This window comes from Callospermophilus lateralis, chromosome 8 (genome assembly GCF_048772815.1).
Source record: "Callospermophilus lateralis isolate mCalLat2 chromosome 8, mCalLat2.hap1, whole genome shotgun sequence".
Classification (NCBI taxonomy): Eukaryota; Metazoa; Chordata; class Mammalia; order Rodentia; family Sciuridae; genus Callospermophilus; species Callospermophilus lateralis.
The window spans coordinates 32122309-32139326 of NC_135312.1; the positions used below are offsets into that span (position 1 = coordinate 32122309).

Sequence of the window (17018 nt, forward strand, 5' to 3'; positions counted from 1 at the left end):
GTCTGCCTGGAGATGGGGATTTCAGACATTTTTCTTTGTTGGTCTGATCACATGTGGAGTTCCATTTAATTTTGCCCTATCAGCCAAAAGCAAGTAAATGAAGAGAAAGAAGCTGTTCGTGATATTATCCTTCGCAAAGAAAATCCTTTCCTGACCCACCAACATGGCAGAGATTCCGAGTCAGAAGACGAAGCTGCGCGTCGACTGCCCGACCTTGAGAAAGACGACTTTGCTGCAAGAAGAGCAAGGACGAACCAAACCAAGCCGGCTGTGCCGTTGAATCAGCTCCTCTATGGGCCTTATCGTAAAAAAGACACAGAGAAATCAGATAGCAGCCAACAGCTCTCCAAGAGAATCTCAGAAAAGAAAAATCTAGAATATAACAGGTGTGCACTGTGTGTGTATGTGTGTGTCTACAAAAGAAAGAGAACATAATTAAGCAAAGGCAAGTTGTATCATCGTCCCCATCCCTCTTTCTTTCCCCAATTATATGCACCTTGTCATGGTGGATTATTTTGAAGTAGAGCTTCCTATGTCCAAATGTCTGAAGGCAGATGGTAAAGAGGAGAGTAGCGATGTCCAAAACAGGACTGAATTTGCCAAATATACCAGCGTGTGGATGTGCATCAGGACACATCACTCCACATGGGTGCTGGTTCATAGACTGGCCTTTCAGAGAACAGCCACAGCTCAAGGCTGCTCCAGTCCACTCAAAGGAGGCAGAAAACATAGTTGTTCCTTTGCTGTAAATTCTTTTCTTTTTAGAAACTTTTCAGTGTTGCAAGGAAAATTAAAAATTAGGCCTGCTGTTTTTTCTCTCACACCAACAAGATTACCTGGACAAATGAGGAGGATATTTCCCAACAAAAAAGAGAAAATCTCAAACATACAATACACTTCTATGTGTTCTATCATGGAAAAGTTTTCAAATGGGTTTCCTTCTCTTTCTTTTTCACCCATCATCTTAATACTAAGTGGAGTATTCCTGATCAGAAAATCCAAAATCCCAAATGCTCCAAAATCCAAAACTTTTTGAATGCTGACATGACACTAAAAGTAGAAAATTACACACCTGATCTCATATGATGGGTCCTAGCCAAAATGCAGGTGCGCTGAAACTATTGTATAAAAATTGCTTTTGGGCAATTTATATAGGAAATATAAATGAATTTTGTGTTTAGACTTGGGCTCCATCCCCAAAATATCTCACTATGTAAATACATGCAAAGTATTTCAAAATCTGAAAAAAAAAATCTGAAATCCAAAACACTTCTGGTCTCCAGCATTTTAGAAAAGAGATACTCAATCTGCACATGTTGTAGTGAAATGGGGAAAGGAAAGCCATATTAAGATGAATTTGGCCAGTCGGGTTTTGTCTTAAGGTATCTGCTTACTGAATTCTATTCTTCAGCATTTATCATGCTTGTATTTTTCCTCCTATCAAATGAGAGTAACATCTTCATAATTTTTGTGTCCATCATTTTAGAGGTTTCTAAAGTTGAATGAAATAAGGATACCATTATCTTAGCTGTGCTTTGTATAATGAAAATGGTTCTTTGTGCAGACTTAGGGAGCTCAATAGAGTAGTTAGTATTATTACTACTGTTGTTTGCTTTCTTAAGGAAGCACCAGATACAAACCCAGGAAATATCCCTGGATGCAGAACAGGGATTAGAACAGAGAACACCTGACAGCGAGTTTTCACAGGACACATTATAACTTCAGGAGGCTCTTGACCTGAGTAGTGCCAGTTGGCATGTCTTGTAACAAACCATTCTTGGAGGGCCTTGCAGGGTGGATTAGTTGTTGCAAGTGTAACAGAGACTTTTGGATAACTGACTAGCATCCAGGCATATTGGTGGTGATCATCCATTTGAGTGAGGGAAAGGAGAAGCCTCTATATCTCCCTTTTTCCTTTCTCCTCCATACAATTTTAATTCCTGATAGTCCCCACTGCATTTGTCCTGGTCACTTGATTCTGTTTGGGGGAACACAGCTCTGGGTCTGGGGCAGATCATGACTTCTCTAGAGAGCATCAGAGAACTGATAAAATAAGTAAATAAAGCCAAGTCCTGGTGGCTCTTTGCTATGCCCTTCCTTGATCCCTTTCCCTAAACTAAAAAATAAATAGGAAGTTCTATAGCCTTCCTATTTGACCCGGTTCTGCAAACGTACAACATCATGTAGGTAACAAGAGAATACCTCTTGGATTTCTGGCTTGGATGAACTATCTTGAAAAAAAAATAGGCCCTGTTTATGTATGTTTTTGAGGTTTTTTCTCTTGCAAGAAGCATATTTAACTAGAAATTTACTTTTAATGTGATAAATGCCACAGTTTGGGTTTAAACGCTGGAACTCTCCAGCTAGTGTTTGCTTTTTAGCAGAACAATTGAAAATATCAGTTTAGCATCATAAAGGTGAATGATTAATAACAAAAGAAACAAATGAGTATTGGCTCTGTAATCCCAGGCAAAGAGCATGCACTCTGTTCTTCACGTTTACAGTAGCCAGCTCTGGCTAATGCTATGCAGCAAATCCCGAGGTCGAACGTCGAAATTTTCTGTTTAGAATTCACTTAAATGTACTTTCTGGCAGTTGTGGGTTTACGGTTGAGATGTTTCACATGTGAAAAACTTTCCAGCTATCTACAAACTAATCCTAGAATTTGGATCGTGCAGAGCTCATTACGAACATTTTACTGATGCAGTAAAAAAACATTCCAAGAGAGCTAAGGGATTCAATCAGAAAACTTGAATATATTACAGTAACTTGAATAGTGTGGGAATTGGGCATCATTACTGTCAAGCTGAAATCTCATTACCATTCTTAATAGTCTTTCAGTGAGCCCTGGCTTCTCTTCCTAGACTAAACTAGAGACTGTCATCTTCTGGAAAAAATTCTGTCTCATTACAGTGTTAAAAGGGCAGCGTAGATGAAAGTAATCACAGCTCCAATTGATTCCACATTTTTGAGACAGGGAAAGGTGCTTCCGCCCTTTCGCTCTGTCCTCGGCCTCTGTATTTCCAGGCTTGACGTTCTGTTTGTCTGCTCCCCTTCTCTGAATCTGATTTTTCTGATGATATGGGGCCTGGATCAAATTGACAGAAACCAGGGCCAAACAGAAGAGGTGAAGTCGAAGGTGACCTGTATTATGCGAGCTCAGGAGAGTGAGCCAGGGGAAGAGGGACTCAGGAAGGTCCCAGACCTGTACAAGGATGACCTGGCCCAGAGGAGAATCCAGGGCAGTCTTGGTCCCCACCGAGAGGCACCCAGCTTCATCACACTCTCCAGAATTACAGAAGCTGACTTGCAGACATGGGAGCGACTGAAGGTTTCAGAAAAGACGAGGTGTGTCATGTTTTCCTCTGGTCACCCTGCCCCAGCAGCGGTATAACGTAACATTGAAGGGATCGAATGCTTATCCTTTTTCATTTTTAATGTTGATAGCCGAAAAAAAAAAAAAAAAACTCTCAAAATATACAGCTTCTAAAAATCTGCATGTTCTGCATGTGAGACTTACAATACACGAAATCACAGACAACGTCAGTTAGTATAGCCTCTTTAATCAGCAATTTGCTGTGAATGGTTACTTGTTTTGATAAACTTTTTTATCACAAGAAACTTACAATTGATTTTTAAATACTTTGTAATTATTCCACTATGCCTATGATTTTCTTGTGCCATCCTTTATGATGTTAGAATTGCTGTTTTGAAAGCAACAGGAACTTAAAGCACTATTTATTTGCGCGAGACAATCATTATTTCTTCACCGGGTTGGTTAATGGGAAAGCAATTCTGTCCTAGTCATAGGAATCTTTTTCATATATTTAGTTTTGTATTCTAAGCCTTGTATTGATTTGTACTCCCCTTAGAAACCTTTGGAATTTATTTTTGGTCTGACTAGGGATGGAGATGCTCAGCACATCTGTGTCCCTGAGCCGTCACCTGAAATAAGTGCTGAAACTGCCATCCGCGATGATTTTGCCAGCCGCAAAGCCAGAGCCTACACAAAAACTTCTGGCCCTAGGCAAAAGTTTGTGCACTTTGGGCCTGTGACAGAGATAGATCAGCAGAAATGGAAGAGGCTCAGCATTGGCAAGGCGGGGCCTAGGGAGGGGGTAGAAGAAGTTACCACTCATGGCAGCAAGAGTCAAGCTTACCCCATGTCCCCTGACTCTGCAGCTACTCCCAGCCTAAAGGAAGACCAAAAGCTTAATCCACAAAATGACTGCAGGTATTTTTTGCCATCCCTTTCAGGGATATCTGCATAGAAGTCGCCGCTGCTTTTAACAAGTTTGTTGGGGCTAGAAGTGTACAGCATGTGCTGAGTGTGTGCTGCTTAGTGTTCATGAGACCCTGAGTTCCATCCTCAACACAAGATAAAACAAAAACCATGGAGAGTTTGCTAAAGCACATTACACAAACCCCTAGAGTTTTAATAGATTCTTCTGCTGAATAGCAGAGAAATGATGTTGGGGGTCACCTAGGGGAAAGCATGTGTGTGAGGTTAAATGTCAGGTGTTTGTTTTGATCCTGTTGTCACCAGAATCACTGCCGGGAATGCCAGGAATCTCCACAAACAACTTTGTTCCTCGGCAGCATTAAGTGCCATTTTATTAGTTGAAAATATTGAATGAACTAGGTGGGATGTTTTACTGACATCACTAGTATTTCTTCTAAAGATATATTGATAAAAGTCTTCCCTCTTTTCTGTCCCATGGTTATGAGATAGCTATTAGCATCATGTGCTCAAATTTTGAACATCCAAGTAGACACATCAAAAAAGGAAAAGGTCTCTTCCCTCCCCCAAGTTGTTAAATTAGGTAATAAATCCTAAGTGGAAAAGGACTTCTCTTTGAGAGGTTTCTGTAAGAGGTTTCTAAATGAATCACTGCCAGATTTGAGAGCGAACAGCTTGTAGGCCCATTACATGTTCTCCATCCTCCCTAGAGACCATCCAGCTGTGAATTTCCAAGTCCTCTTTTGGGGGTTCAGTTCTGTGGTCTATTCTCTCTTCCATTAAAGAGGTACAAGACATTGCTAGGACTGTGGATTGGCTCCATCTCACGTGCCTGGCCAAGGCCAAGTGAGGTTCTCCATGGTAGGAGAAATTGCTCAAGACATTCTTCTCCATGCTTTGCCCTTGAAATCTGAAGGAAATGGTAGGTATGGATTCAGACTGTGGCAACACTATAGAAAAGATCAGGCCGGAGGTATAAATGTACCAGGAACACAGTCAGGGCTTCACAGACTAATAGCGGTCTGAGGTATAAGGGTGGGGTAGGAAATTCATGAGAAATGCAACCTCAAGTCCTTGACTGCTGTGGGGGTCATCACTCAGTCCCAGGTGACAGGGTCATGCCAGGCTTCCTTGACTTCTCTTGGGTCCTTGCCAGAGCTCACATTCCATTATCTCAGTCTGTTTATATCACCCTTACTAACCTGCCCAAGGGATGACAGCAGCAGAACTAATCCATCTTTCAGTCTCAACACTTTTCATTACCTCCTTTCCTAACCCTTTTCCTCTTCTCTCTTGCCACTCGTGCTACTTGATCGACAGCAGGATAGTGAATTCTGGCATAGATGACCATTGCCAAAGAGTCTCGTGGCTGGCTCCTGTGCCAGAGTCTCAGGAAGAGCAGGTCTGCAATTTGGGTGAGTGCCCAAGGAGGACAGAGGAAGGTGAGAAGCAAAGTTCCCTGCCTCCCCAGGAGGGGAAGGATGACAGGTGGGAGCAGGACTCTTACAGAACTCTTTCAAGTAGTAAAACTGTCCTTTTTGGCTCTAGTTACATGCAAAGAGCTACCACAGGATGACAAAGAAGAAAATGATGGAGTTGATCGAAGGGATTCTGAGAAGCCACAAAAGGCAGAAAGATCAGAGGAGCACAGCCAGCCCCTGTGAGCATCCTGCCTGTGTTCCATGGTGTGCTGCCTCTGCTGTGTGTGGCCAGTGTGGTCCCCCAAAACGGCTTAGCATCCCAGTGTGTACTTGGTGACTGATGCAGCAGGCAGTACAGTCCCTTAAAAGAATGTGTCCATCCCAGTACCAGAGTTCTGCTTCTTGTGCTCACTCTGGGTAAAGATTTTAGCTCTTGCATGTGACTGGGGACTGACTGAGTATCATTCTCAGCAGACATGAAGCAGAGAGGGAACATTTCCCACGTGAGTGCTGGCTGCATGATACAGACTCTTTGAATTAAAAAGGGAGATTTTCTACCCAGCTGCTCTGCCTCCATGGATGTTGGCTTCTTCTGTTTTGATTAATGCCAGTGAGTGATGCCACTGAATACCTTTAGCCATTAGTAGGACTGAATGTCGCCCTAGAGCCTGCCTTCTGGCCTCTGAATGGGAGACCTTGGAGACAAAAGAGAAGTCGGAGAAGATGACAGCTCCTCCCTGGAGTGGCAGTGGACCGAAAGACCAAAGCAAGTTGTCTGATCCACAAAAAGATGACATGATGACAAGGAGAACTGGGATGTCCCCTAGACACCCTGGATCCAACCCAAACCAGTTCCTTCCAGTTCCGTTTGCAAAGAAACAGGATGTGGAAGAACCTGCAAAGGGTCTGCCCCTGAATGATCCAAGGTCAGCAGGTTCTCCTGTGCCCTTGTGACTTCCATTCTCCAGTGTGAGCTTTGGTACATGCTTTAGCTGTTTTATTAACGCCTTGTGGTGCATCAAAGCCACTTACATGCTACTGCTGGAAGAGGTGGAATGATTCAAATTGGCCCTGACTACCAAGAATTGTTTGTCTTTTTTTTTTTTTTTTTTTTTTGCATGTGTGCAGATGTGTGGAAAGAATAGTTGAGTAGTGACTTTACCTGTTAAACATGCTTCCTGATTTTCATTAGATGGGCAGAATAAACAGGAACTCTTATTTCATTCTTACAGAGGAGTCTTCAAGTAAAGGGGCTGAAGCTCTTTCCATCCTACTTGATTTGACTCTGACTGTAGGCCAAAGAAGATGAATACCACTTATAAAATTTGTAATTTAATTTTTTTAACATTAGCAAACATTCATTGTCTTCTAGAGGTTGGATTTTTATTCCATGCTCTAATTTGATTTAAGAAGAGGAGTCGGGAAATAATAATCCTGGAATTCAAGGTCCTAGATATTGAATTCTCTGTTGCCATTTAATAAAAATGATATATTTTTTTGTTAAAAGTGTGATCTCCCTGACCAATATAGGGTAAAGGAGTGGGGAATGTTTTGCATAAGTATGAGCTCACCATAAAACAGGAAGTGGTAGGTTCCACTTCTCAAAGGATCGTGTTGGCAGTGGGTCAGAGTGTAGTGAGGCAGCAGAGAGAGTATTAAGTAATTTCAAAATTTTAAAATCCGTATCATAGTCATCAAGTGACTAGAAAAGAGGGTAGAAACCTGAGGAATTCAGCATTGCTTCCATCTATCACTCTGTGATTCTGAAAGAATTCTTTATATTCAAATGGGAATGAATTGTTAGTTTGAAGGTAGGAAGGTATAGTTAGATTAACTATGTGACATGCTTCTGTGATGGAACCAGCATGCACCTTGGGAATGTTTTCTTTCATCAAATATTTACTGAGTGATTACTATGTGCAAAACACTGGATGGGGTGCTGGAGAATAATCCTAGATGAGCAGTAAAACTATCTCCCCCCTCACTTCAAGTTAATGCTAAGATGCTTTGTTAGTGCTGAAAGTTACATAAATGTAGAAAGCACATAGATTATTCCCTATGTCTTTCTAAATATCCCTATATCCTCCAACTTTATTGACTTCTTTGGGAGGGATGGATATTTATGCCAACTGTGACCTGCCACCATCACCCATTTGTACACTATAGCTTATTGAATCACCTACTTTGCATTTTAAAAATCTCCTTATTAGTGATTTTTGGGGGGTTTACTTAGCTTTACTTTTTGATCTCTTGTAGGACAACTGAGAAAACCATTTGAAACCCAAGCTCTAATTGTCTTTTCTTTATGAGCAAAGGCAATTCTGCTTAAGACTGTGCCCCCTTAAAGCTAATAAATTAGTCTGAGAAGAAATTCCTTAAATCCACAAGTGCACAGTAAAGGAATAAAACAAAGTTATCTTCAGAGCTGTGCTGTTCTTTTCAATTTCCACAGCCTCCAATAATTATTCAAAAAATACTTATTGAGGGCCTTTGGTCCTATTCAGAGAACCTAAACAGAAAGATTCTTGCCCTTTGAAATTTAGATCTTGGTGTAAATAATTCTTTGTTGGCAGAGAAGTTCTTGAAATGCTATTAATTATTCTGTGTAGAAACAATTTAGTTTCAGATACATCCTACATGCAACATAGCGGAGCCTCAGAAACAAAATGTTGTGCTAGAGAAGTGAAACTCAGGAGTACATGCTGTGAGTCCCTTCATATAGGACAAAACATTCTATAGTAATCTATGGGTGTGTTCAGTTTGTGGATATCCATTGATATTCATTGTATGTGTAGTAAGTGCACTTTCTGTAGGTATATTAAGCATCATTAAATGCTAATAAATTATCCAGAGACAAAGCACATAACTATTAATAGATTATTTCTCCATTAGCCATCCATTAGAAATAGTTTCTCTGCTCTTTCCAAAGATAATTTAGGAAACACAGTATTTGAATAAACATATTCTGACAGCCCTTCTTATCAACTGGGACACATCTGTGCAGTCTTTAGAATCCAGAGGGCTCATGCACTTTCTCTTGATGTGGAAGGATCCTCCTGCTTCAAGTAGTAGTGTTTTGGGATCGTTCAGAATGTTAGGTTTAACTTTAGCATCTTTTAAAACTATCCCTGGAGAAACGGAATATGAGTCTTCCACTGCCAGAAGTAAAACATTCACAAACTTTTTCCTTGCCTTGCCTTTGGCCATTTCAACAGAGATTTGGGGTTTTGTGCTGGTATGATGGTCTTCACTGTCAATGAAATAATTATCAACTGCAGAGTTCTAGAATGATAAAAGTTTAAGAGAAAAGGGTATATTTATGCATGCACCCAAGCATTGCAGGGTATTTTCTCTAATATTATAAAAGGAAACCTTTAGAAATTACCTTTTTCCTTTAAGCTGTTATGGAGCCAGGTAATTTTTTTTTCTGTCAACCCCAAAATGTAATTGATAATAAACATAGAAGCAGGACATATTTTCTTTACTGCAAAAAATTCTTCGTCCACCATCAGAAGTGAGCAGGATTTCAGAGTAATGGTAAGTATTGTTACTTAAAATGCACCTTTGCTAAAGGGATCATCATTTGTGGGAGCTGCTTTCTCAAAAACGTGTTTAAAATATGCCTGTGATGTTCTAATTGTCTAACTTGATCTTTTTCTTTGCTTTGTCGAACACATTTAGACTTAAAATGACTGTCACAGAGGGTACAACTTTATAGATCTAAATTATTGGAAGAATAGAAGAGATTGGGGAAAACTTTGGTTTTTCCAGTTACAGAATATCATCCAAGTCTGGTTTTGATTAAGGCTACCGGTTTTCTAGGAATTGTGGTTTTTGTCAAATGCATGCGGAAGGCACTGATTGGGGTTCTGGTTGGAGTTCTGGTTTGCTTTCAGAAAACTGCAGAAACGCTCTTTGATATCCACTTGTGCAAATGCATTAACACATCAGGGACAGGGTCAGTGAGGGTGTGCTTGTACATTGGGTGTCCATTTCAGCCCATTACTGCCAAACATAAAAGCATGAACACTTTGACTCTGAATGGCCACAATACATGTTTGTCTGTGTTTTAATCTGCCTTCTCTAAACATCGTGTGTTACACCTAAGCCTCTTTGTGTTTATATTGAACAGATCCTTTCTTTGTGTGTAGCATGGGATTATTTTCAATTCTTCTCTGGGTTTTAGTACAAATTTTGCATTCTGTGGAAGCATCGAGACTTCTCTTTGATTTTTCAGCAGTAAATGAATATTGCTAATTGTATAATAACACTTCTCTTCCAGTATGATCAGCGAAAAAGGTTTGGCACATATGTACTTCCCCAGCAGTTTTATTTTCAGCTTGGTTTCAGCATTAACTTTCTGCCTTGCCGGTCCTCTAATTTTGTATTTGGTCTTGTAGATACGGTCCGAGAACTCCTGTGTCAGATGACGCAGAGTAAGTGGTCTTGTATTCGTAGGATTACATTAATTGCTAGCCTAAAATGCATGCTTCCAGTACTTACCACTAATTGAAATGCAACTGATACCACAGTGAACTGAATAGTTAACTCACTCGTGGAGCAAAACACTTGACGTTGGAATGCAGAACATATGTTCTGAGCAGAAAAGATGAATGAAAAAGCAACTTAAGCATGATTCTAATGTGCAGCTGCTGCTTGAAACTTAACATTTGCTTTTCATAGACTGGGCATGTTAAAGTTGTTCTCTGTTAGTGTGGTACCCCTTCTGAACCACGGAATTACTAAACGTATTCTGAATTTTTGCATTTGATTTTTAATATGTTGGAGCTTAGAGTTAACAATGAAGTAGTCATTCCTCTAGTCACATTTTTTTCAAACTAAGAAAATAAATCTTCAACCACTAATTATACATTCAGAAGCCCAAGTTCCTCCCAGGTTGGAGTCATATAAACTGTGGCATGCTTGAGACCAAAACATTGGGGTTTTGTTCAAGTTCCGTGGCATAGCAAGGGGTCAAGGACGTAAAACATGACTTGGGGCTTCCTCTCCCTGCTACGGGCTTTTCACTCTTCTGGGAGATTTCGTTCTCCATCCCATACCTTCCATTCAAATTTAACAAGAATCCACATCCTCCCATTTGTGACCACATTAACTCTGTTTCAAAATGGCTTTCCCAGATGCAGATCATTCTGCCACCAATAACCAAGGCAAAATGTTTTCTCAGCAGAATACCAGCCTTTTCATATTTGAGTAATTCATGTCTTAAGAAACATGATTGATATCTAATTCCATCATCAGTAGTCTGCTGACCCTGACCGCCCTCCTCTCCATAAGAGGCACTGTGTGGCATGCAGGGAGGACAGGCCATTGGAAGAGTGAACACCAGCCTTCTTTCTGTCTGCTCTCCTTGAAACTATGAGCCATAGTTTCAAGTCACAGACTGAGGCATTTGAATAAGGGTTTAGAATGTACAATTATCATTTCCACTGATGATGATGAGATTAGGCAGAGAGAGAGAGAGAGAGAGAGAGAGAGAGAGAGAGAGAGAGAGAGAGATTTCACACTGTGTTTTTTCCATGTGTGTGTCCAAGATGCTTGTTTAGCCCTGTTAGCCCTGAGCTGCTGTACTCCATTGCCAAGTTTCCATGTATGACTTGACTAGTTACCTGCCATCCAGAAATTTGTTTTTGACATACCTCAAAACCCAATTCAGCCTGCACTTGACTGACTGCACGGAGTTAAGCAGTCTGTAAAACTGAGCCCTGGTTATTACTTTTAAAACCCACAGTGGCAATATTTAACATTCATTGAAAGGAGGATTATATAAGATTGATAGGCAAAATACTACTTTGACACTTGGTGAGCAAAAACATTTTGATAGAATGGATTTTTTTTTTCTTCATTGATGCAAAGCTCTCATGCAATTTGCTTAAAATAGATCTCAGGGAAGTCCTACAAGGTGAAGAAAGGAAGCTACATTCAAGAGTTTTTGGATTCTGTCTGTACCTGAACATGAAATCTCACACACAGAAAAAAGTTAATAGTTTTTAGGGGTGTGGATGGGGCCTCCCTTCTCTCCCTAAGTTTGTAAAACCAACCCCATGGACCAAGAAGAATTAAAGGAACTTATTTCCCAGAGGTCTCACCTGGGAATAGCCTAAGTGCCAAATTTCCTGCTTGAAATAGACACAACTTAGAAGAATGTGGTGGGAGGAAGAAAAGCTGACTTAAGGAGTTAAGTTTTTAAATAGAAATATATACTATTTTTAGTTTATTCCCTCCTTCTTCCTCTTCCAGAATCTTTAAAGGCAATTATCAGCACAGATTATATTTATTAACAATTGACACATTCTTAAACTACAGCCCAATCAAAAAAAGATGTGCCCTTGAAGGAGAATGTGGGTCAGGGGCAGACCTGCCAAGAAGGCAAAGGGAGAAATTTCTGCCTCTGTAGAATGTTTCTGTAGATTTAATTTCACCTTCTTGCCCCTCTCCTCTCTTGTACATTCTTCTCTCCCAACACTCTCCCTCCCAAAGAAATCTGCACCTTGGGGGAGTCAGGGGCCATTTGAGTCTGAATTCTCTTACCTTAGACTTGGCCCAGAAATGATTTCTAGGTTCCCCTTGAGGAAATTTGATCTCATCCTTCAAAAATGCCCACCTACCCCCAAGAAAGAGTCCTGAGCTCTGCAGGGAGACCTTTGTTTTGGTGGCCAAGAAGCAGAGATTTAGTCCAAGTCACATTAATATCCTGGAAACTGGGCTCCCCCTAACACCCCCACCCCAACCCTTCCTCAGACTGGCACTTCTTCATTTGGGAGGCCACATCCAACCTCTGAACTAGGGGATGTTTTCTGAATGGTGACTCAGCCCATTTTCTATCTAATATTGCCAATTCTCAACTTTCTCAGTTCATTTTTTTTATTATTGAAATGACATGAAGATATTACACATAGTTTTGTTATTTATTTATTTGCCAGTTTGCTAATAATTAAAAAAAAAAAAAGGAAAGACAAACCAGTACTTCCTGGTATAAGAAAGAACAAACAGAGTTTCTCTTTTTATTTAGGTCGCCAGCTTTTGGGCACATTTGGGCTGAAGTAGTCAGAGCTTCAATGTGTGAGCAGAGATGGAAGCTCAGGTCAGAGGAAGGCAATTCTTAAAGGCCTGCTCCCATATTCTCAATTCCCTTTGAGTGACAGGGCCAAATCCTGGATCCTGGAGAAAGGCTGCCATTTTCTTCCTAGGGTACAGAAGATGACCTGCTCTCTGGCCACCCACTGTGGCCTAAAACAAAATCCTGCTCTTTAGAAATTAGAGGTGATGAACAGAAAAAAGAAAAGAAAGAAGAAGAAATTAGAGGTGACAAAGTTGAAAGAAGGGGCCTCCTCTCTCTCTCCCACAATCTGTTAGCTACTCCATGGATTCTAAGAGGATCCTGACTGAGGAACATTTAGGTCTTCTAAGATTTTAGCAAAGATTTTATCAATTACTTTAAGAGATAACTAACTGGATTGAATGTTTTAAAAGTAAGATTTTTTTTTTTTATTCTTTTAATTGTGAGAAGAATTTCAGGGAATTTTCAGTCTCTTTCTGGAAAACCGGCTTAAGAGAATTTTGATCATGAAGTTTAAAAAATGTATGCATTTTTAACACCTGACCCTGTAAGTTTCTAAGTCTTTATTAAACAACATTAATAAATAGTCCCAAAATAGGAAAATAAAAAGCATAGTCTTTCTTCTCTTTTGAGGACTACAGTTTATTTTTCTGGAAGGCTCAGCCACTGAAATCAACACGATCCACAGAGTCAGTGAGAGCAGCTTCACCTGGTGCTTTGCCATCTCTATGCTCATAAACCTCCATAGAAGTCCTTCAGTGCAGTCGGATTACTAGAATACTCTGGAGAAAGACAGAAAAAGGACAGTCTTCAGAGGGAGTTCTCTCAGGTCAGACTTAAGTTGTCCCCCACCTGGAGAGAGGCGAGAGTACTGACTATTCTTGCAGCTTCATTATGAATGGAATGAAATGAGGGTGGGGGCAGCCGAGGCCCTGGGCTTGTCTTCTCCCTCTAGTGAGCTGCCTGTTGAGGATCTCCTTGCATCCATCCCACAAAGCTGCCTGCTGCTGCTGTTCAGTGACTGGTTGCAGGGTAATGGTTTTGGACATCACTGCTGATGTCTGGAACTAGCTGATGTCTAAGTGCATGGCTTTTCTTTTTCCATATGTTCAGCTGGCTTCAAAAATGGACTTAACCGTCTTCTGTACCTTATGGTTAACAGTGAACTTTTAAGGGCCCTCCATTTCTTGATTTTTTTTGGATTCTTCCAGAGCTAGTCATTTCTTTGAAAGGAAAAAAAAAAAAAAAAAAAAGAACAAACCAAAGAGGAGGATTTTGCATTGGTTGCTATTTCTGTGTTCTTGCTGCTTCAGCTTTTGCTGTAACAGAGGTTTACGTGATCATCAGAGAAAAGGCCCTCTGGTCTTGCCCAACATTTAATAAGCTCCTATAGAACGTAGTAATTGTATGCAAAATCTAAGGGATTTTTAAAAATTACTTTCCCCAGCCTTTTTCTTTTAAAAGAATCAATTCAGCCAGGCATGGTGGTGCATGCCTGTAATCCCAACTACTCAGAAGGTGGAAACAGGAGGACCACAGTTTTGAGGCTAGCCTGGGCAATTGCATTTAGCAAGACCCTGTCTATAAATAAAAAGGGTTGAGGATGTAGCTCAGTGGTAGAGCACCCCTGGGTTTAGTCCCTACTATAATGAAAAATTAAAATAAAAGTAAAATCAGAGATATCCTAAAAAAAAAATAAAACTACTATGAATATATTAGGATGCAAAGTATATACTGATTTATATATTTTATTCTTTAGTCGATCATAAAATACCTTACTTTCTTGATTCTAAGATGCCTTCAATTACCATTTTATAGAAAATAAAAAAGAAACACATCAATTCGTGGTTGTTGAATGCACATAAAATAAAATTGGAAAAATCGAGTGTCTTAAACTTGAGATCACCTGAATTTTTTTTTTTTTTTAATGAAGAAATTGCCTTCATTCACATAGGAAGCACTTAAGCCAACTCTTTTCACAAAGAAGCATTGACTGCAATACAGCCCCACTTCGTGGCACAGTGCACTCCTCCCCACAAATTCTCCCCATGTTATATGTGGTTTAATTCCCATTGTATGTTTAAATAAATTTACAAATGAGAGGAGCCCAGAGCTCCAACTGCCTTTTTCGAGCTCTTCCTTGGCACCTACTTGTCAAATGACCCGATTTGGTCCCATCACTGAAGACAAAGACGGTCCCATTTTGGCTTTTGCGCAGGGGGAGCGGTGGCAAGCACGTCCCCGGCGGCGGCTGGGAAAGAAGCGGCGTCGGGGCGGTAGCGCCCCCACGCGGCGGAGCGCGGCAGCGCGTGCGGAGCCGAGGCGGGCGCTGACGGCGCTGGGTTTTTGTTTTTGCTGTCTGGCCCTCAGGAGCACGAGTATGTTTGACATGCGGTGTGAGGAGGAGGCCGCGGTGCTGCCGCACAGCAGGGCCCGCCAGGAGCAGCTGCAGCTGATAAATAACCAGCTGAGGGAAGAGGACGACAAATGGCAAGATGTGAGTTTCGGCCAAGGCCGTGCGTGCGGGCTGGCAGCGGGGAGGCTACTCACTGCAGAAAATCCAGCGGGTGGGTAGCCCTGGACTTGGAAGACCTGCTGGGGAAGGGAGCCCGAGAGGATTCCCAAGGGCAATACCGTAAGTGTGAGGGTTAAAGGAAGGGTAAATAGCATAAAGAAGAGTGCCCATAGCCACAGGTGCCCTGGCCAAAAGCCTGGCCAGAAAGGAGAGAGGAGCCCTGAGGCGGGCAACTGGAATGGGATGCAGGGTGGAAGATGCTCTGTCTTTTGAGGTTCTAAATTGGAGGAGGAGGAGGATGGCAGCAACTGTAACTGCCAACATTGGAAGTGTACCAGTAGTAGGCAGTGTTCTAAGGGCTTCACATGTGATGATCCACTCAGTCCTTTTAGGAACTCAATGCACTTCCAACTATTATCATTCCCCCTTCCACAGAAAAGCCCAGCCCTGCTAACTCATTTGCCCAAAGTCACACAGCCAGTGAATGGAGAAGTCACGATTCCAATCAGGGAAGGGAGGGGGAAGAGGCTGAGAGGGCTTTAAGATTGATTATGTGCTGAGAGCAAAGAGCCAAAGCCAGAAAATGGTTTGAAGTTAGGGATGAGAGGAGGGATAGGGGATCGTTTTAATTCTCACATGGCACTCTGAGGTAGCTGTTGCAAATGTGACTGTACCATTAATCAAAGTGATTAACTTCTCTAAAGTTGTTGAAATGTAGTAACAACTGAATCTGCAAATACATTGAGCCTAGGTGCCTAGTGCCTTACCTGTATTATCCCATTTAACCCTATAGACCTGTAAGCAGAGGTGTCCTTATCCCCATTGTAGAGATACTGAAGCTGAGATACATGCCCAAGATTCAAAAGCATGGAAAAGCTAGAGCTGGGTTATTTCCCCTAGTCACAATCCCATCTGTCTGACCCCAGAGTCCTCACTCTTCATTATTCTATAACTACCTGTAGAATTTGTGGTAAGGTTGGCCCCAAGGATTCAGTTAACCAACACATATAGAATCACCAGAGCTGTAAGACTCCAAAGCCAATATTTTTTCTGCCTTTATTTCCTTCCATTAAGAAATTGTGTAAATTAATCTCTACCATTAAATTGTCAGAGATCTAGTCACAATGCAGAGATCATAAATAGGAAGAAATAAAGTTTCTCACAGTTATCTGGTGAGGCATGCTTTATGTGGCAAATGACATAAAATACGATTGCGTATTTCACACTGACATGTTTAAATAAATGTGATGTTCTGCTCTGGACAGTACAGATAATGTCGGAATATTTCCTGTCTTCCTACCAGACTTACAGTGGTGTGGGTGGGGCTGGCTTTGCCTAGAGCCAGGTCTGGCATCAGTGCTCACTAAACTCTAAATTGTGGAAAAGGAATTCTGTGCAAGCTGAAGAAGAGTATTATCTCTCTCCCCACAGGACCTGGCTCGTTGGAAGAGTCGTAGAAGAAGTGCCTCTCAGGACTTGATCAAGAAAGAGGAAGAAAGGAAAAAAATGGAGAAGTTACTAGCTGGAGAGGATGGGACAAGTGAACGAAGGAAAAGCATCAAAACCTACAGAGAAATTGTTCAAGAAAAGTGGGTTCTTTCTGTTGATATTTTTCAATGTACAACATTATCTTTTTCTAAAACATGTTGGTGATTATGAAAGTTCTAACACCTTGAGCTGATACTCTTGGTTTTACTCGACTTTGGTTCCTCCCAAGGTCTTCTTTGCAATTGTCATGACTGTTGCCTTTCTTGTTTCACTCCT

At 41.1% G+C, this 17018-nt stretch overlaps 1 protein-coding gene across 22 annotated transcripts in view; it reads left to right on the forward strand.

Moving 5' to 3' along the window:
- Window positions 1–17018, forward strand: part of Limch1 (LIM and calponin homology domains 1) — a 315235-nt gene that overhangs the window by 248275 nt on the left and 49942 nt on the right. For 7 of the 22 annotated variants that reach the window (XM_076865092.2, XM_076865095.2, XM_076865099.2 and 4 more), the window contains 9 exons: window positions 84–386; window positions 3106–3348; window positions 3905–4234; window positions 5561–5682; window positions 5765–5900; window positions 6327–6587; window positions 10062–10097; window positions 15110–15236; window positions 16686–16843. In XM_076865092.2, coding sequence (XP_076721207.2) covers window positions 84–386; window positions 3106–3348; window positions 3905–4234; window positions 5561–5682; window positions 5765–5900; window positions 6327–6587; window positions 10062–10097; window positions 15110–15236; window positions 16686–16843 — 1716 coding nt within the window. The remainder of the gene's footprint in view (window positions 1–83; window positions 387–3105; window positions 3349–3904; window positions 4235–5560; window positions 5683–5764; window positions 5901–6326; window positions 6588–10061; window positions 10098–15109; window positions 15237–16685; window positions 16844–17018) is intronic. The other 15 variants (XM_076865109.2, XM_076865110.2, XM_076865111.2 and 12 more) reach the window with 9 other exon arrangements.